Source organism: Orbicella faveolata, unplaced genomic scaffold, assembly GCF_042242905.1.
Source record: "Orbicella faveolata isolate gen_17 unplaced genomic scaffold, um_ofav_v1 contig_46, whole genome shotgun sequence".
Lineage (NCBI taxonomy): Eukaryota > Metazoa > Cnidaria > Anthozoa > Scleractinia > Merulinidae > Orbicella > Orbicella faveolata.
The window spans coordinates 29,635,001-29,653,782 of NW_028301576.1; the positions used below are offsets into that span (position 1 = coordinate 29,635,001).

General features: G+C 36.8%; 1 protein-coding gene, 1 long non-coding RNA gene and 2 pseudogenes across 2 annotated transcripts; 2 read left to right on the plus strand and 2 right to left on the minus strand.

Annotated features, from left to right (window-relative positions):
• Positions 1 to 26, plus strand: part of LOC149099574 (uncharacterized) — a 992-nt pseudogene extending 966 nt beyond the window's left edge.
• A 484-nt stretch (positions 27 to 510) lies between these two features.
• LOC149099575 (uncharacterized) lies at positions 511 to 3,512 on the minus strand. Its single transcript, XM_089277079.1, has one exon. It carries the CDS (start codon positions 2,749 to 2,751, stop codon positions 1,711 to 1,713), a length of 1,041 nt encoding a protein of 346 aa, XP_089133205.1. The 5' UTR covers positions 2,752 to 3,512; the 3' UTR covers positions 511 to 1,710.
• Positions 3,513 to 6,015: 2,503 nt separating this feature from the next.
• Positions 6,016 to 18,760, plus strand: LOC110046573 (uncharacterized; annotated as a pseudogene).
• LOC149099576 (uncharacterized) lies at positions 17,123 to 17,637 on the minus strand. The gene is made up of 2 exons (XR_016203515.1): positions 17,274 to 17,637; positions 17,123 to 17,191 (listed from the first exon to the last, which is right to left on the minus strand). It is a non-coding gene; the product is annotated as an uncharacterized LOC149099576 (long non-coding RNA).
• Positions 18,761 to 18,782: the final 22 nt, after the last annotated feature.

The window sequence follows — 18,782 nt, forward strand, 5'->3', positions numbered from 1 at the left end:
AACATGTTTATTTTACAACATTAAAAGGAACATGGAAAATCATCTGTAATTTTGTATAATATAATTTTCAGATATTTCAATTTTGAATCTGTGGCTTTGATTTAAAGGAATTCAGACAAAGCCTTCACATAGGATATCAGGCAGCTATTTGTGTGGTTCCAGAAAATATCCATAACTCCTGCATGGAAGGGTTGTCGTTTGAACCCCCTCTCCCCCCCCCCCCACCCCTCCCCACCTTCCTCGAAATTTCCAATGACCTTCCATGGGATGGGTATAGATATTTTCTGGAAACACACATTCCCACCTCCCTAGGATGTAGCATACAGGCCCTTATGTAGCTGCAGCTGTGAAAATACATGCACTGCATGACAGTAAGTATGGGACACCTGTGTTTCTTTTGTGGAAGAACACACAGCCATACCATTACAGATGTAATAATCTATTGTGTTAAACAACATGTTCAAATAATATCATTTTGTATCTTTTTCCTGCAGAAATAATTATTGTGTGTAAAATATATAGAACATTTATTTTTACAAATATTTTTTTCACAGTTTTCGAAAGAACTAGGAAAATTAGAAATTGAAGTTATGTTATTTAATTCAATAAAGTTATGCCACTTGTTTACCTTGTTTGTGAAATATTCCGATTTTTTTCTTGCACTTGACGGTGTTGATCAAAATCTGTTTGTAACAAACTACCTTAGCTTTTTGTTACTTTTATGCATCGCAGTATCCAAGCAAGTACATGTAACAGAGTGCCTCACCCAACAAAAAGTACCTTAGGATATCAATCAAAGCTTTTATCATAAGTTTCCCTTGTTTTGTTGTTTTTTGTTTGTTTAAAAAAGCCAAATTCAAAGAAAATGTTATACCTAATCCTAAGAGGGGAAAGCACTTTTCAAAGGGCAGAGGTCATTACCTAATTTTACAGGGGAAGTGAACCCTGTTGTAAACTGAGAATATCCAGTGGCCAGAGGGATGATATAAACAAGCTTTCATGTTTCCTTTACAAAATCATACCACATACTGTATCTACTGTAAATCCTCTATTAAGCAACCCCTCTTGAGAGGAAGAAATTTATTAAGCCACCCCTCCCCTTACACAAAAAAATACATGCCTTGTTACATGAAACTTTTGCAACACCTTTATTTTGTGATTTTGAGGTTCGCAAATAATTTTTCACGACATTTAAATTTTGCAAATTTGCGAAAATTTTGCATTTTGAGTCACATTAATTTCACATTTTTGAGTGAGAAGATTTATTCTCTGGGCAATGTTATGCAAAAAGTCCTTGAATTATAAAAGGACTTTAAAAAGTAACACATTTCCAACAGCCCAGTTGCATGAATTTATTGGTTTCACATCTTCAAAGTTAACTCCAATATTTACTTTCTTTTGTACTTGCAAACTGCTTTTAATACACTCAGTGGTAATAAACTTATTCTTTCTTGATAGTCATGTTCACGACACCTATTTTTTGCGTCACTTAAAATTTGGGATTTTAAAAAAATAAGGTGTTGCGAAAATTTCATGTAATTAGGTATCTAGGAAGCTTGTTGATCAAGCAAATTTGGAAGCAAAACTTTGCAGCTTTAACTCATATCAGGACCTAAGTCCTAATATCATACCCTATTGTATCCCTGAAATAAATTAAAAACAACCAGGTAGTTTAATTAAAGACTTAAGGTATCTAAATGTGAAGTTGATCTAATCAAATGGCACAATTGGAGGACAAAAATTAACTAGAGCTGCACAAACTCTTATCATATAATCCACCAATGCAGTATGCCTGTCAGAGTTTTCATGATTACATATCAGGAAGTCAGTTGGCAAGGTACCTTCCAGTATTGTAAACTTCCGTCGAAGCAGTCCAATGACACGTTCAACATGAATTCTAACATTTGCAATGCCTCTTGTCTCCTCCACGTCCACTGGGTCGAGCTGAGATTTACCCTTCGTGAAAGCTGGTATAACCAGTTTAGCATTTTTCAGTCCAACATTCTCAGTGATGGTGAATCCCCGGTCTGCCATCACCATGTCTCCTGGAATCAGTTTGTCCAGGAATCCACAGTTCTCAGTTATGAATTTATCTGAGACACGACCTCCCCAGGCTTCAGACACATATGAAATAGTTCCTTGTAGTGTTATCCCTACCAGAATTTTGATTGTATTGTGATGTTTGTAACCTGAAAAGGTCTGTGCCCTGGCTAGCAAGTTTGAAGGCCTCTCGATAAATACTTCAAAGCAGTCGATCACAACAGTTGTTTTCTTTCCGAATGCATACTGGAAGCACTGCGGCATTGTTCTCCACAGTTGGTCCCTGTCTGGCCAGTACACAAAGCGAAATAACCTTGTGTCCATCGCAACAATCCAATGGGAAAATATTCTGGAAATTGTTGACACTGAAACAACAAACCGGTATGCAAGATCCTGCAACGGTGCATTTAGTCTTAGTTTCATAAGTACAATGATGAACTCTTGAAATATGTTGAGCGACTGTGTTTGTCGTGTAACATGTGAGGAGACGTGCTCAAAAACAACCATTAGTACTTCCATAGATGGTAGCCCAGTGTAAAAGCGAACTTTATCGTCAGTGTCAAAGAAATCCTTGTTTGGGGCTTGATATCTGCTTGAGTGAAACATGTAGTCAAACTCGATGGTTTGGCACTCGGCGTCCTTAACAGTTTCCGGTTCGATTTCTTCACCTTCGCTAACTGCTATGGCCGCCAAATCAGAAGGCCTCCTCATTCTCTTCGTTTCGATTTCCCTCTTCTTCTATCGAAGTACTTGGCTGACTAAAGTCAATCTGAGCAACGGGAAGGCTGCTTTCCACAAGCTTTCGACGTTTCTCTGCCGCTTCGCGTTCTTGTTGTTCGATCACAAGTTGGTGTCGCTTCTTTGCCCTTTCAGCTCTCTCTGCGTTCGCATCATGGTCTAATTTAGGGCGATAATCATTCTTGCCAAGTTGCAATGTGGGCACCCAATCCACGTCATGCTTATGCCAGTATGGAGCTGGTTTCCCAGACACAAAATGCTTGCCACATACCCGTTCGCTGTTAAGCACGTCTTTCGATTCTGTGTCTCCGCGACTGATCGCTTTTATCCATTTTTCTCTCCGCTCTGTAGTCAGTTCTTCAAATTCTCCTTTGTTGGTTACCACTGAAGGTATTCGATAAAATCCAATCTGTTTATCTCGGTCACTTCTACTACCACATCCAAAAACAACGCAAAGATCCATTTCAAGCTTCACTTTCTCACTGTGATCTCTCTATTGAGCGCGTTTGCTCGGGCACCAACATGGCGGATAGCAACCGTCGTCAAGGCGGAGGTCACGTGGGTGAAAACCAAGAATAGTGTTAACATGTATACGCAAGTACACAGACTTGAAAAAATAACTCAATAATTTTCAATTCCAAAGTTCTTTATATATATCTATCTATTTCTTTTCAATGATATATGTAGTTCCAACAACCCAATCAGCAGATAAAGTTGCCATCCTGGAGTGTGCTAACTGTGTGAGGTTGAGTTAGAGAAACAGACAGCTGAGTAATCAGCTAATCACTGCACAAACAAAACATAAGAAGAGTGCAAAGGAAATTAAGGCTCTAAAAACACAGTTGGAGAAAAACATATCAGGTATTTTTTTTATACAATAATAATATGATCATAAATCATACAGTTTGTCATTCAAAACAGTATTTTATCTTTGTATTGTCAAAAAAGCATACTGCCGGGTTACTACTAACAGGTTAATAACTACATCACTTCATGGAGGTTGGCAAAATGCAGAAAATAGTGGATCAAATGACCAATACATGAGAGTTAACTTATGTAAGCAGATAGTGTCAGTTTTATTACAGTCATAGTAAGGGTATTCCTCAAACTTCTTGTTACACCTTTAAAGGAGCAGTTACAACTAAGATTGATGAAGGAGCAGTTGCAACTGAGATGGAAGGAGACATAAATACTGTGAAAACGAATGAAGACGAGGATAGTCAGGGCGAGACAACAGAAGAAGAAGCTGACTTTTCATCTGAATATGAACCAGAAACAAACACAGATACCGGTTCAGAGAGTGAAGAGAATTCTCCGGGAAATAGGTACATAATTTATCAGTTACCTTGTACTGAACATTTGTGTGCATGTACTTCTAATTCCTTTCAACAAAGTTACAACTTTAAAAACTTCTTACAATTACAAGCAATATTATTATTGCTGACCAAGATGTGTACATGTATATTTTATAAGATTCTGCATACAGCGTCTTCCTCCCAGACTTCGCTGATCGGTCTTTCAGTTTTAAATAAAGCTTTTATTATTATTATTATTATTTTTATTATACACACAGTAAACAGACTACATGGATCAACATTCCACTTGTGTCCAGAAATGAATGCAAGTACTGCTTAACTAGTACTTTATATTTGGCTGGGTTTTCTGGCATTTTTAAATAACTTCATATTTGACAGAACTTGTTTTGATGACTTTCTACCAATAAGGACATGTGATGCTTATCATAAGGAGCGTGCATCTCAGTTACGTGTGCATTTCTGGACATATCTGCAACATTCATGTCTATATTTCAATCAAAGAAGCAGAAAATGGCATTCATGCTTACACAACCTGATGCAAACACAAGGGGAGTTTGGAAGAATTTCTCAGTGCATTTAAATGATAAAAACTGTATGATTTGTTTTGTTACTATTTGGTCTCTTTACAGAGTGTATAACAAAGATGATAACCTAACGACACAGCCAAAGTTTATCGTTTTTCTTTCACAACTACTACTGCTCTTCAAATTTTGCCATTTTTGCGAAGCTGAAAACCCACTTGTAGAGACAAGGCAAGTTGGGACAATGGCAGTCATAACCTCAACCTGTACTAACAAGAAGTGTAGCAAAAAGGATGTTATTTGGAGGAGTCAGCCAAACATGCCAGGAACCAAAATACCTGCTGGAAACTTCCTGCTGTGCATGGCAATATTGTTATCTGGCAGCTCAGCATCAAAAGTGTTGCAGCTGTTCAAGCACATGGGTGTGGCTTGTTTTTCCCTGAACACATTCTTCAGACACCAGTGTGTAAGCCTAAGTACGTATTTAATTAACTAGACATGAAATACATATAACTTAGACCTCTCCAATCATCCAGGTGCAGCATGAGGCATATGATATTATATATGTCATGTATTTTTTAAGAATTACCTTTCTATAGTATGTGTACACTGTACGAACATGTCAGTCACTTGTGCTAATTACATTGTACTTACGAGTTGTGTGTGGAGAATATATTAATGCAGTACAAGTAACTGTTTAGAAATGTTTCACCAGGCTGTGGTCTGTAAGTGGGGATACATTTTTGTACCAAGTAATCATAATTTAAATGTAATCATTAAAAAAAATTATTTTCGCCATACCTGTAGGAGAAACTGTTTTCAACAATCCAGTTGTTCTGGAAGTCCTCCCAAGAAAAGATAAGAAGACAGCTTAAGGAAGCAGGCCAGAAAGTGGTCATTGCCGGAGACGGGTGTCATGACAGCATGGGCCATAGTGCTAAATATGGTGCATACACCATATTTGGTTGCACTACTCCACTCATCACTCACTTCTCCCTTGTTCAGGTAAACATTTACTTTAAGCCCGTAACTTATCATGTTCTATTTATATACATGTATATTTAATGTTGTCAAGTATGTCTTGTTCACTCCAGACTTGTAAATGGATGATTCATTTTATCTTTTGTAGAGGAATGTTGCAGGTAGTAGCCCAGCTATGGAGTTCCTTGGATTCAAGAATTGCATGACATCTCTCTTGGGATGTGGTCTGGTGATTTGAACTCTGATAACAGACAGACATGCATCTATCGGTAAATACATGAGGGAACAACTGCACAACATCAAGCACTACTTTGCATGTTTGGTGTAAATTTTCTTCCCTCTGCATCTTTCATGTCTGTAACAATGATTTTTAACATATGCCAAACGAATTTGTCTGAAAAAAAAACAAAGGTGTTTTTATGTACAGTGAGCTGTATTGTAGACAACACAGAATAGTTGAAGTGTTGTACAGTGGTATACTGTAGGTGAGTATACTCCTGCAATTCATAGTAATACATGTAACAATAATTTCTTATTTATTGCAATTACGGTACTTTTCATTCCACGATGTTCTCCAGAGTGTCAAAAACAAATGCATAACATACAATTTTAAAATGTAACTTTTCTCTTGAAAGGCACATCATCTCAGCTTTGCATTTCAATCTCAATCTACACCGAGATGTCAAGAAGAACCCTGATGGGACTAAACAAGTTAAAGTAGTTTGGCCAAAATTTAACAATGGTGAAGCCACTGTGCATGATGTGAAACTAGAACCTAACTTTGGTAAGATGCAAACCATTAAGTTTCAAAATGGAAATGAAATATTTTTTTGTATGCTTTGCACCAATATCCCGAACATTGAAGAACCAATATTATCATTTGGTGCCTCAATTGCCAATAGAAGTGATTTACATGAATAAGTGTAGTTTTCAAGTTTAATCAGGGGGAGTCAATAGACCAATTTCGATTCATTAAAATTCAGCCTAAAACAATAGACATCAGCACGAGGCTCTGGGGAATAACTACAGAGTTTGTGAGCAAGGGAGACTTGTCTTCCCATGCACGAAAAAGTAAAAAAGTTTTGTTTGATTTTGCACTTTTGCTTGAGCATGCGGTTTTTGGTACTGTTGAATTTAGCAACCAAACCTTCGAAGGAGAATCATTCTTTAATAGGTCCTCAGTAAGTCATGTAAAGCATGTTACCATGAAAAGCAATTCAAAGTGAAGAGCAAAATGCTCGTTTCATATCGCTTATAGCAATTTTAGGGTTGATAAACAGCTTTTCGTGCACACGTCATCGACAAAGATGGCGATTTCCTTGCAACAAAGATGAAGCAAAGCAAGCGTTGATTCCTTTTTGTAGTACTCCAAAGAGTACTACAGGCCTTATTTGACACAAAATAAAAGGAACATGGCTACCGTGGTAAGTAAAACGTATTACTGGTTCCTTGAGCGTACATTTTAGATTTTTATTCATCTCATCTTGCGGAGATGAGGAAACCATGTTGTTCTCATTTTCGATTTCAAAGTGTGGTTAAACAAGAAAATCTCACCATTCCTTTTTTCTGCAATCCTTCACTAAATTCAAGTCCAGCATTGCTATGAAGTTATTTTTTCATATTCTGGGTACCTTTGTGTTTTTGAGGTAATCAATTTCATTTTCAAGTGAAGTGAATGTGATGATGGATAAATGTACTTTTTCTTTTACCTCAAAGTTAAAATTTGTCTTCAAACCTCCAAGACTTTTGTGTTCCTTTGTGATATGTGAATTCCCATTAATGGGTGACTGTTTGATGTGTACACTATGCCCTGGCAAAATTTCGTACCTGGTTTCCGGTGTTCCGCTATTTAGTATTTGTCAGATGAATGATTCGAGGTTGGAATTCAATTCTAGAAATTTAGTTTATAACGCTTCGCGTTTTACAGCTCTTAAAATGAGCAGCATTGTTCTCTGCTGTTGATGAAAAGCGTTCATTTGATTAAAGTTGAGTGAAAGTTTACTCCAGCCAACCCTTGTTGTTAGAAACCTTATGAAACAAAATATCCCCGCATTTGATTTCATCATACTCACTGGCAATGCTATTTTATCGGCTACTCCAGCTTAACAGGGCTGGCGTTTTTGTGAATATCCGAAAAACTAATTTGTGATATGGGAATCGGCTTTACCTTTTAACTAGTGAAACTACAGTTACTCTGCTACAGTTTAACGTAAAGAAATGAGGATGTTTCCGGTGTTCTGGCTGCCCAAAATTCAGCTCGAAGAGGTATCGTCCACGACTAACAATTGGCTTCTTTCGGCCATAACGTGACATCAGTTTGTCACGAACTATCATCCGACTCTAAAAAAATATATTGATATTCATAACTTTATATTTGGTTTAGAAGCTGTAACAGTGAGAAAAATGTCTTTGTCTTTGTTATCTTACAGATGTAGCTGTTTTAGAGTATGTGGCAGCAAAATTACATTCAAGCATGATACATTAAAACTCATTTTTACAACCAAAGGTATTAATCAATTGTAAACAAAGTTGGATTATTTCTGATATAAAGAAGTTCAGTTCAAAAAGTTCTGCCCGCCTATGAAAGCTAGTTGCCCTCCTGCTGAAAAGGTTAATGAAACCCCTGCACCAGTCTGCTTTAAATATAAATACACATACAAATGACTCTGCAGGCAATGCATTTGCTATTTAATCATTTAACCTTTTTCTGCCAAATCTTGGTCCAGTTGTGTCTTAATAAAATATCTCTTAGTAGTACTCTAAGTTGACTTCCTATAGTTTTACGACCTCAAAGAGAAACAACACTGTTTTCAATGTATTATGATGTCAAATTGACCACAAAAAGCAAAACTAACATTGTTCAGTTCCAGAAAATATCCATACTCCCCCCACAGAGGGGATTGGAATTTCCTGGGGGGTGGGGGGTTCTGTAAGACCAAAAAAATTTAAAGAAATGTATGAAGCTCAATCGGAACTTCCAGAGGGGTGGGGGGGAACTTAGAAAAATTCCCTTCCGTGGGGGAGGTATGGATATTTTCTGGAACTACACATTGAAATTTCTTGCATTTCCTTCTGTGAAATTCAGTAAAATTTGGCAGACTGGAAATACATGTAAATATATTATTTTAGTTGCAGCTTGTTCTTTCTCTGCAGTAGAAAAAAACTCAAAAACGTTGAAAAGAAACTGCCTTCAGGTACAAAACTCCATATTTTATGGGTAAAATTGACTGTCCAGCCACATTCAATGTTATGTGAAAATTTTGGAAAATTCCACCAAAGGAAATTCAAGAAAATCACATTTGGAAAGCCATTAATAAACAGTAAAACACAAATTTGTTTAGGTATTTTTCAATTTAAGACTTAAAGTCATTTAATAAGTTTGAGAGGACTGAGTGTAAAAACAAACGCAGAAACAGTCTGTACTGTGTACTCTCAAGAGTTTTGATTCATGTAAGAGGTCACAAAATGTAACATTATACATGAAGTGAATTCAACAGTCAACCTCAATTATGGTTGCAAAGCTTAATAATTGTTCTTTCTGGCATCACTTGATGAAATGAATTCATAGCTGTAAAAATCAAGGAAACTGCTGAAAAAAGAATTTAAGACAGATTCCGCTTAAAGTTCTAGCAATAAGTAAAAATTATTTACCAAAAATTATTCATAGCTTGATAAGTTTTGGACTACTATTTAAAACTTACTTTAATTCATTTTTTTTAAGTGAGCCCACAATTAAATTCTCAAGCATTCTCGAGAAAGTTAACATCAAACATCATAAAAATGCTTAAAGCATGTGTCATTGTGTTGTTAACTAACACGAAACATCTGTACTTGTATTTGAAATATGGATAACTTCAAGTTCAATTTTCCCTCATTGGGCCATTATTGCTTGAATTTTCTGAGGAAATCAACCAAACAAATAAGGTATGTGATTCGTAACAAATAACATTGGGTCAGATTCATTTGAGTGAGACTCACAAACACTGGGGTGTTGAGACTGTGCAGTATGGACTGGAAATCACCTTTAAGACCATATCTAAATTGCAATGCAGCCCATAGACCATTTAAATATTTGCCCTTATCTGTATCTTAGTTGCACAATGACTGATACTAGTATAGATATGTAATATGACCACTCTGATGTCTATTGCTGAGCTATGCTTCTACTATCTAATCCTTCACACCTTGGGGTATTCTCAAGGGTTCAACAATGTGGCCTGTTTTTGTTAATGGGGGAGGGAGGAGAGTGGTCAAGACGTGGAGAAAATACTTCAAAATTTAACCTGGCCTTGTAAGCAATATGTCAAAAGAAACTAGTGTAGGCCCAGGCCTTTAGTGATAATTAGATCTAAGGTCACACTGAGTTCTAGCCATCTCCTTTATTTTTTTAAGTGGTGATCCATATACCGCTATTTCTATGTTGAGACAACAGATAAGAATAATATTTACAACATCAGTGGATGAATAAATAAATAATATAATATGATATAATATAATTTACATACACATATTGCCAGCTATTTACAACCATATTATTTCCAATATTTAATTATTACATTATTATATTTTTTTTTCGATCTTACAATTTAGAGGACTTCATTTAATCCACCAAAATCTGCACATTTTGCAATAATTACAAGTTTACTATATTGATTAATGATAGTAATGTAAACTATTGTGAGAAATTTCTGCCATACATAATGTCTCAAGAGTTCGAATAAGCAAACTACTAACAAATGAATGTATTGCTTGGTACACATGCAGACAACACTAGAAATCCTTTATAAATATATGTGTTGCAGAGTGAACATCTGGCAAAATCAGCCCAACACTAACAGGGATATCCAACACGTGGTTATATCCCCTTTTTACAAAATCTTACTTGTGGTTAGGTTCAATGTTTTTTTACTACCAGTATTTTCAAATAATCTCTCCCCTTGTGAAGTGACAGAGTGTTACATCTCCCTTAAATGTGCGCCTGTGAATTACCGGTAAATTTGAATGCACATTACCTGATTTACAAATAGAAACAATTTAAGTACCTTTTTAACGGAAAAGTAGCTTATATTTGACATTTGCCAAAGGTGAAGTGAACATTGGTGAATATTCAGTTTGCCTTTGGTAAATAATACTGTTTTGGTATAATTTTCAGAGGTGAATATCAAGAACTAGAAATTAAATAATGCACTAAAACAAGGAACTCAGCAGATGCAACTGTTCATTTGCATATACACATGCAACTGCAGTTTTCAGAAAAAACACAACCAGAAATAAACTCACCCTGTGTACACCTTTGTTTTGTCATTGTTAACTTGATTCACAGTTGTACCCATCATCTAAAGCTGAGTAGCTCCAGTATGAAGACAAACAAATTTCAGTGACCTGATCTGACCAGCTGGCTATCAACGGTAAATAAAACTTCGTAAGCCAAGCTTTCGACCAATCAGAATGTTCAATTCTTATACTGACCTCTGGAAATTAAATGTCTAACAGATTAGAAAGACAATCACATGAAGCCAAGATTACCAAAGGAAGCCAGGGAAGGCTGCGATTCTTGATGAGAACTGTTTAGTCAGATGACGGACTATCTTTTTTGCTTGTTTCTTTGATCGTACTTGTAAAATTTTATGTACACTAGTAGGAATATCTATTTAATTTTTAAAAGAAAATTTGATGTTTGAATTGTAGAAGTTTCCAGAACTGTTTTAATCATTTTTAGGCAAAGGTTGATGGATGATTAATGGTATGAATTTACTCATCAATTGACTGCCTTGAACCACATGAACAATTGTTTTCCTCCTGACTCAGGAGTCACATGTCAATTCCGTCACTGAAAATGGTTTTGAAAACAATAAAGATCAAAGTAGTTTAAAAATTGCTATTTTATCATTTGATCCTTGCACTTTGCAAGGTTCATTTTCTTTATGTAACCTAAGCAACAACTTTAAATAAAAGCTAAGTTTAACTCCATCAAAAGAACTGCAGCCAAAGGCTTTTATTCTCTCTGCCTTTAAAGTGTAGGAAATCAAGCTGAAGCTGTGTTGGTTGTTGAAATCTGTCATTTTCATTTCATTTTAATCTCTTAAGGACAACCAGTTAGTAGTGGACATACTACACATGGTTAATACTGAAAGAAATGTAAAAATTATGGTAAACAGTATTTTGCTTTGCATGACACTGTTAAAAGTAATCCATTTTTCAAAGCCATCTTGAAGAACCCTTCACAACTGTAAATTTTGAGTTCGGGTGGGGTAAGAAACGTAGGTAAACTTTCACTTAGAAAAGAGACATACTTCTTTCAAATGGGTAACTTACAGTACATCCAATAAAGGTGACCAAGTAAGAAGCCTAGAGCCCCCTCCTCTCCCCCCCCCAAAAAACAATCTTAAACCAGCAATATTTTTATTATAGGGCAGCTAACAGCACATCCAATAAAGGTAACCATTTAAGAAGCCTTGCCCCCTCCCCCTCTCCCCCCAAAACAATCTTAAACCAGCTATACTTTTGTTATAAGGCAACTAAAAAGTACATGAATTAATAAAGGTAACCATTTAAGAAGCCTTGCCCCCTCCCCCTCTCCCCCCAAAACAATCTTAAACCAGCTATACTTTTGTTATAAGGTAACTAAAAAGTACATGAATTAATAAAGGTAACCATTTAAGAAGCCTGAGAAGCCCCTCCCCCACCCAGAAAAACAATCTTAATATATTTTTATTATAAGGCAACTAAACAGTACATCCAATAAAGGTAACCATTTAGAAAGCCCCAAACCCCTACCTGCCCCCCCGCTCCCCCCCCCCAAAACAATCTTATTATATTTTTATTATAAGGCAACTAAACAGTACATCCAATAAAGCTGACCAAGTAAGAAGCCCAGAGCCCCCCTCCTCTCTCCCTCCCCCCAAAAAACAACCTTAAACCAGCAATATTTTTATTACAGGGCAACTAACAGTACGTCCAATAACGGTAACCATTTGAAAACCCTTTCCCCCTCCCCCTCTCCTGCAAAAACAATCTTAAACCAGCTATACTTTTATTATACGGCAACTAAACAGTACATCAATTAATAAAGGTAATCATTTAAGAAGCCTGGGAAGCCTGAAAGAAAAACAATCATAAATAATATATTAAAAACAGTACATCCAATAAAGGTAACCATTTAAAAAGCCCAAAACCACCCTTCCCCCCCAAAAATAATTGTAAACCAACTACATTGTTATTACAGGGCAACTAGCAGTACATCCAATGAAGGTGACCACTAAGAAGCCTGGAAACTCCCCGTCCCCCTTCCCCCCACCAAAAAAAACCATCCTAAACTATACAGCTATGCTTTATTATTATGGCAACCAAACAGTTATACCTGGCACAAAGAGTTTGAAAATTTAGTACAGTTTTACCACAGGGCAACTAACAGTACATCCAATTAAGGTGACTATTTAAGAAGCCTAGAGCCCTCCCCCTTCCCCCCACCAGCCTGTTGCACCAAAAAGTAGTGCTTTATTTATGTACAACTATTACTCTAATAGACTGCCATTAATTTTAGATAATTGCTTTAAGAGTATCAACAAAGTGCATCAATATCAAACCAGACTGGAGAGTAAGATTTCATACTATCTGCCAAAAGCTAGGACTAATTACAGCAAATTTAACATTCGTTTTTTCGGTGCTAAAGTTTTGAATTCCATTTATGACTCACTTAAATCTAAGAGTCGTGCTTGCTTCAAAAATCTCTTAAAAGATTTGATTATCTCCAACTACTGACTGGTACATTGATGTACTTTAATTTTTCATTTTTTTTGTGTGTGCGCACTCATTTTTTTCTTTTTTCGTTCTCTCTGTGTGTGTGAATGAAATCATGTCCTGTTTTGTTTTTTTATTTTCTTTTTTATTCTGTAACTTTATTGCAATATTTTTTTCCGCTTGGCCCAGCCACTTAGCTCGATTAGCCTTAGCTATTTCTAAGTGGCTGTGGTCTGTTTTTCATTGTTATTTTTTCACATTGCATGTATTTTTTTTTACTGTAAAATTTTTCTGGGCATGAAATAAAGATTGTTGTTGTTGTTGTTGTTGTTGTTGTTGTTGTTGTTGTTGTTGTAAAAAAAACCAATCAACCCAATGACACCTGTGCCGGCCATATAAATTTGAGAGAAAAACACAGAGCAAAATTTCCCTCAACTACAGTTGACTACTCTCAGGGTTCGTACGGGTCCTGGAAAACCTGGAAAGTCCTGGAATTTTATTGTGGCATTTTCCAGGACTTTCCAGTCCTGGAAAAGGGCTACTGGTCCTGGAAAGTTCTGGAAATCTGTTAAACTCAAGTAAAAAAACATGATATGTATGGCAGGCAGTAAGGAGAATTAACATTAAGATAATGGGAGTGCAAGGGTTAATGTAAATTTCAGAGTCCTGGAAAAATCAATCTGAGTCCTGGAAAAGTCCTGGAAAAGTCCTGGAAATTTGTTTCTGAAAAAGGGTACAAACCCTGTACTCCATGGTAAGAATTGCCCCTCTTGATGCATTCTCAGGAATTCTTGAACTAGAAGCAAGCCCAGTAGAAGGTTAATAGCTGCAGTAAAAAGATGAGGAAAGGCGAAATAAAAATAAAAAATAAATTAAAAGCTTAAAGATGCAGGTCACTTTCTTGAAATTTGGATTTCTGTTCATGCCCGAGCAAAAATGTGGTAAAATGTGAAGCTAGTGCAAAAAACAGAACAAAAGCCATGCTGTCCTATTGCAAATGCTTTTTTGAGTAGATTGCAGCTGATGTGGCTCATATCCAGGCTGAAAATGTCCAAAACTGGAGGCCCATGGGTTGAAACAGCCATACTTTTATTATAGGGCAACCAAAAAGTACTTCCAACAGTTTTATTACAAGGCAACTAACTGTACATCCAATACAGGTGACCATTTAAAAAGCCTGGGAAGCCCCCCCCCCCCCTTCCCCCCGGAAAAGAAAAATTATATATATGTATATATTAATTGAAACCAGTTCAGGACCTCAGGAGTATATATATAGATACATATACATAATAAAATAATGATTATAATGTCTTAAAACAGCTATACTTTAATTATAGGGCAACCAACCAGTACTTCCAACAACTTTCTTATAGGGTAACTAACAGAACATCCACTAAAGGTGACCAGGTAAGAAGCCCAGGATGCCCCTCCTCTCCATGACCTGATACAAAACTCCCTGACTTTTCCCTGACCTTGAATGAAACCTAATTATCCCTGACTGTGGCAACCCATGTTCATCATAGGACAACTTACAGTGCATCTAATAACAATGACCAAGTAAGAAGCCTGAAAAAATGAAATAAAATAAACAAAACTGAACAAAATCTAAACCAACAGTACTCTACTTTTACTATAGGACAACTTACAAAAAAGGTGACCAAGTTTGAAGCCTGAAAAAAAAAAAATGGAAACTTAAAACAACCGTACTTTGAGTACTTGAGTGCACAGGGTGGTAAGCTAAGCAACCTGGACAAAAGAGACATCAAAGGGAACTGGATTCCCTCCCCAATCTCTCTTAGCCATGTACTTGATGTAAAATACCATCTCCTTGACTTTTGGGGGGCCAGTAGCTGCCACAATACCTCCTACTCCCTGGTGTTGATGACTTTCAAGTAGTGCAAGCTGACCCAATTCACCAACAACAAGGACCAGTGACTTGTCAGGTGGAAGAATGAGCACCAAAGCCAGTTTTGCCTGACGGGTGTTGATGATGGATTGAAGCTCTGCAGCAAATTGTTGAAAAGATGGAAACTGGTACTCATCTCCATATCTGGCAACACCACTGAAACACAAGTTAGGGTGCTGGATGACTTCTGCGACACTGTAGTTTTGTTGGGCATGCCCTATCCACTGATGTACGATGTTTCCTTGTACCATTAGTTCTTTAAACATGGATACAAATGACTGAGGTAAACTGCTTTGTGGACAAGGAAGGACCCAGCCAGTTGGAAGCAAAAAATTAACTGCCGCTAAAACTGCAATGATGGTATATGCATTGCTCCCTAACTCACCGGACACACTAGACTGACAAACAGAAACCACCCACTCATCTGCTGGAAGTACTCAGTTGATTATGGTGTTGTTCACCCCACGGACAAGAATAAGCAATCCCTCCACCCCCCTACAACAGATCTGAATTGGACAATAGAGACAATGCGTAATTCTCTCCCCAGTTTCAGTAGTTTGATGTTGATGGCCCTGGTGTCTTTGTCTGCATACAGTACAGTGACAAGGCCTCCTACCTATTTAAAGACATTGTCTGCACCGACATTTTTGCAAAAATCAAGGAAATGGGCAGGGTCATAAATGGGAAGTTCACCATCTTTAACAAATGCTTTAAACAGTGCCTTCTCCAGATGACCAATTTCTTTTTTGAGATCTTCACCTGACACAAATCAAGAAACAATAATGTCACTAAAGAAGCAATGCCAACGTGGAGCAAGAGGTAAAACATCCAAAACCCTGGGGCACTTATATATGCAACCATCCATACCAAAATGCAAGTATTTTCCTCCAGAACTGTTAAATAATACAATAATTATTTATAGCAAGTGATTAAATTATTTCAATAATATCATACAATCAAACCGTTGCCACTGTATTTACAGTTGGACCCTGCTTATTCGAACTTGGCTATTTGAAATTGCCCCTAATTTCAAACTTAAAACCAGTGGATTTGTCCTTCACTCGTTTACTATCAGTTATTTCAAACTCCCACTATTTTTTTAGTAAAAAATATTTTTGCAAGAATTCATATATTTTCTGAAAAATGGAAGAAAGTAAAATTACATTCAGAAAACTAATTTCAACTGATAGCTTACACACAAGGTAACAAATTTAAGCAGGTGATTTGTTTTTATATGGGGTTGTCGCCTAACTCTTTTCCAAATCATCCTTATGGTTTTCTTATGGCTTTTTTAATTTATCATTACTATTATTGCTGTACATGTAGAATTTGCCATTGTCATTTGACATTAAATTGTAATAAAACTACAATTTCCTTTTTTTTGTAATCTCAAGTTTGTTTACATACACATGTTAACTTTCAGTGATGTTGATTATCCTGTCCTTGTTCTACAAAAAAATTAAAAAAAGTAATCAATACTTATTTATGGTACTTTACTTACTTTCATGGCAAATGTTTAGAGAAAGATATCCCTCTGTGTTACAGTTACTTGAGAAATGTCCAAAAAAATTATCACTAACCTTCTGACCACGTCACTGAAACTGCACTTGCCCCGACACAGCTGCTCCCTCCACTTTCGTTTTCTATGTCTGCAAGACAAAAATAAAAATACATTTGTTGAGATTCAGCTCTCTTGTACAAAGCAAACAGAGACTCAAAATTATCACTAACCTTCTGACCGTGTCACTGAAACTGCACTTGCCCCGACACAGCTGCTCCCTCCACTTTCGTTTTCTATGTCTGCAAGACAGAAATAAAAATACATTTGTCGAGGTTCAGCTCTCTTATACAAAGCAAACAGACTCAAAATTATCACTAACCTTCTGACCGTGTCACTGAAATTGCACTTGCCCTGACACTGGTAATCCCTTCAATTTCATTTTCTATGTCTGCAAGACAGAAATAAAAATACATTTGTCAAGGTTCAGCTCTCTAGTACAAAGCAAACAGAGACTCAAAATCATCACTAACCTTCTGACCGTGTCACTGAAATTGCACTTGCCCCGACACTGGTACTCCCTTCACTTTCATTTTCTATGTCTGCAAGACATAGAAGAAAATACATTTGTCAAGGTTCAGCTCTCTAATACATAGCAAACAGAGACTCATCTTCTTACATTTAAAAAATTAACCTTTGAGAGGATTTTAACACCTACACAAAATAGTTACAAAACATTACAAAACGCTCAATGAGAATAGAACTTACCCACTGTTCTCTACACTCCTGCCGCATTTCAGTTTTCAGCTGAAAACAAATAGTAAAGTCTCCATTAACATTGGTTCATAACTGTTTGATAAAGGGATAAATAAAAGTCATAAAATTAGCATAAAAAAGAAAATAAAAAAGGTCAAAACTAACCTGTTGACGGGCTATCATTTTCATCCTCACTTCTTTTGCTTGAGCAGTAGCACACTCTACAAATGAGTTGCCCTCTCTTTTTAATAAAAGGAGAATTACGGCTTTTTTCCCCGCATCTTATACAGCCAATTTTATATCTGTACACGAACTGGTACTGACTCATTGCCCGCGCTTCGCTTTGTAACTTTTCTCCGACATGCGAAGGGAGACACAAGCTTCTCGCACTTTTAAGTCATTCGTATGTTGCAGAAAAATTTTCACGATCCCCGCCATTACAATCGCAGCTACCAGCGAAAAAAATTCGAATCCATAACAAAAGATGAACAAGAACAACCGATCAATTCTCTTCTAGAGAAGCTAATCGATTGCATGTTCTTTAGTCGCCGGCAGCCATGCGCAAAGAAAATTTCCCAGACTGATCAGACAAAAGTCTCCCTTGCTGAGTTTGTGGGGTTTATTCCCCAGAGCCTCATGTTGATGTCTATTGTTTTATTGGGCTATTAGTACATGACTGTGCATAATGCAGAACCATAAAAGGGCATGGGTAATTGCAGAAATGAGCTTTGAATATTATTGTCTGCTCTGTGTTTTGCCTAGCCTCTTAATTTGTTCTTTATCTTTTATTGGTGTTAGTATCTCCTGCATTAACCAACAATGTGTCATACTTCTGCAGATTATGTGGAGGATATATACCAGGCATTTCTTGTTGCCAACAATTTGGGGATGCCATGCAGGAATTACATGACATGAATCCCCCACCAATGAACACAATGCAGGAGAAGCAATCAAGGGAGGAGGCTGTACAGAAGAGGACTGAAAAGAAAGGAAAGACCGTCGAAGATGTGCCCCCAACAACCCCAGGTAATTTACATGTTAACATATGCAATATCCAGACATAAAATGTGCCATTTTCATAGTGTTTTAATGTATCCTAATATTACTGACACTGTATGTTGGCAGACGTAATGAGCAAATGCTTAGAACAGGTTAACCCCACTATCTAAAATCATTTGTAAGGCTAATTACACCACACTTATTTGTTTTACTTTCAGTGACTGTGATACAACAGCAGCCAGAGACCTCTAGAAGAAAGCCCTGATACTGTACTGCCTGCAAAATAC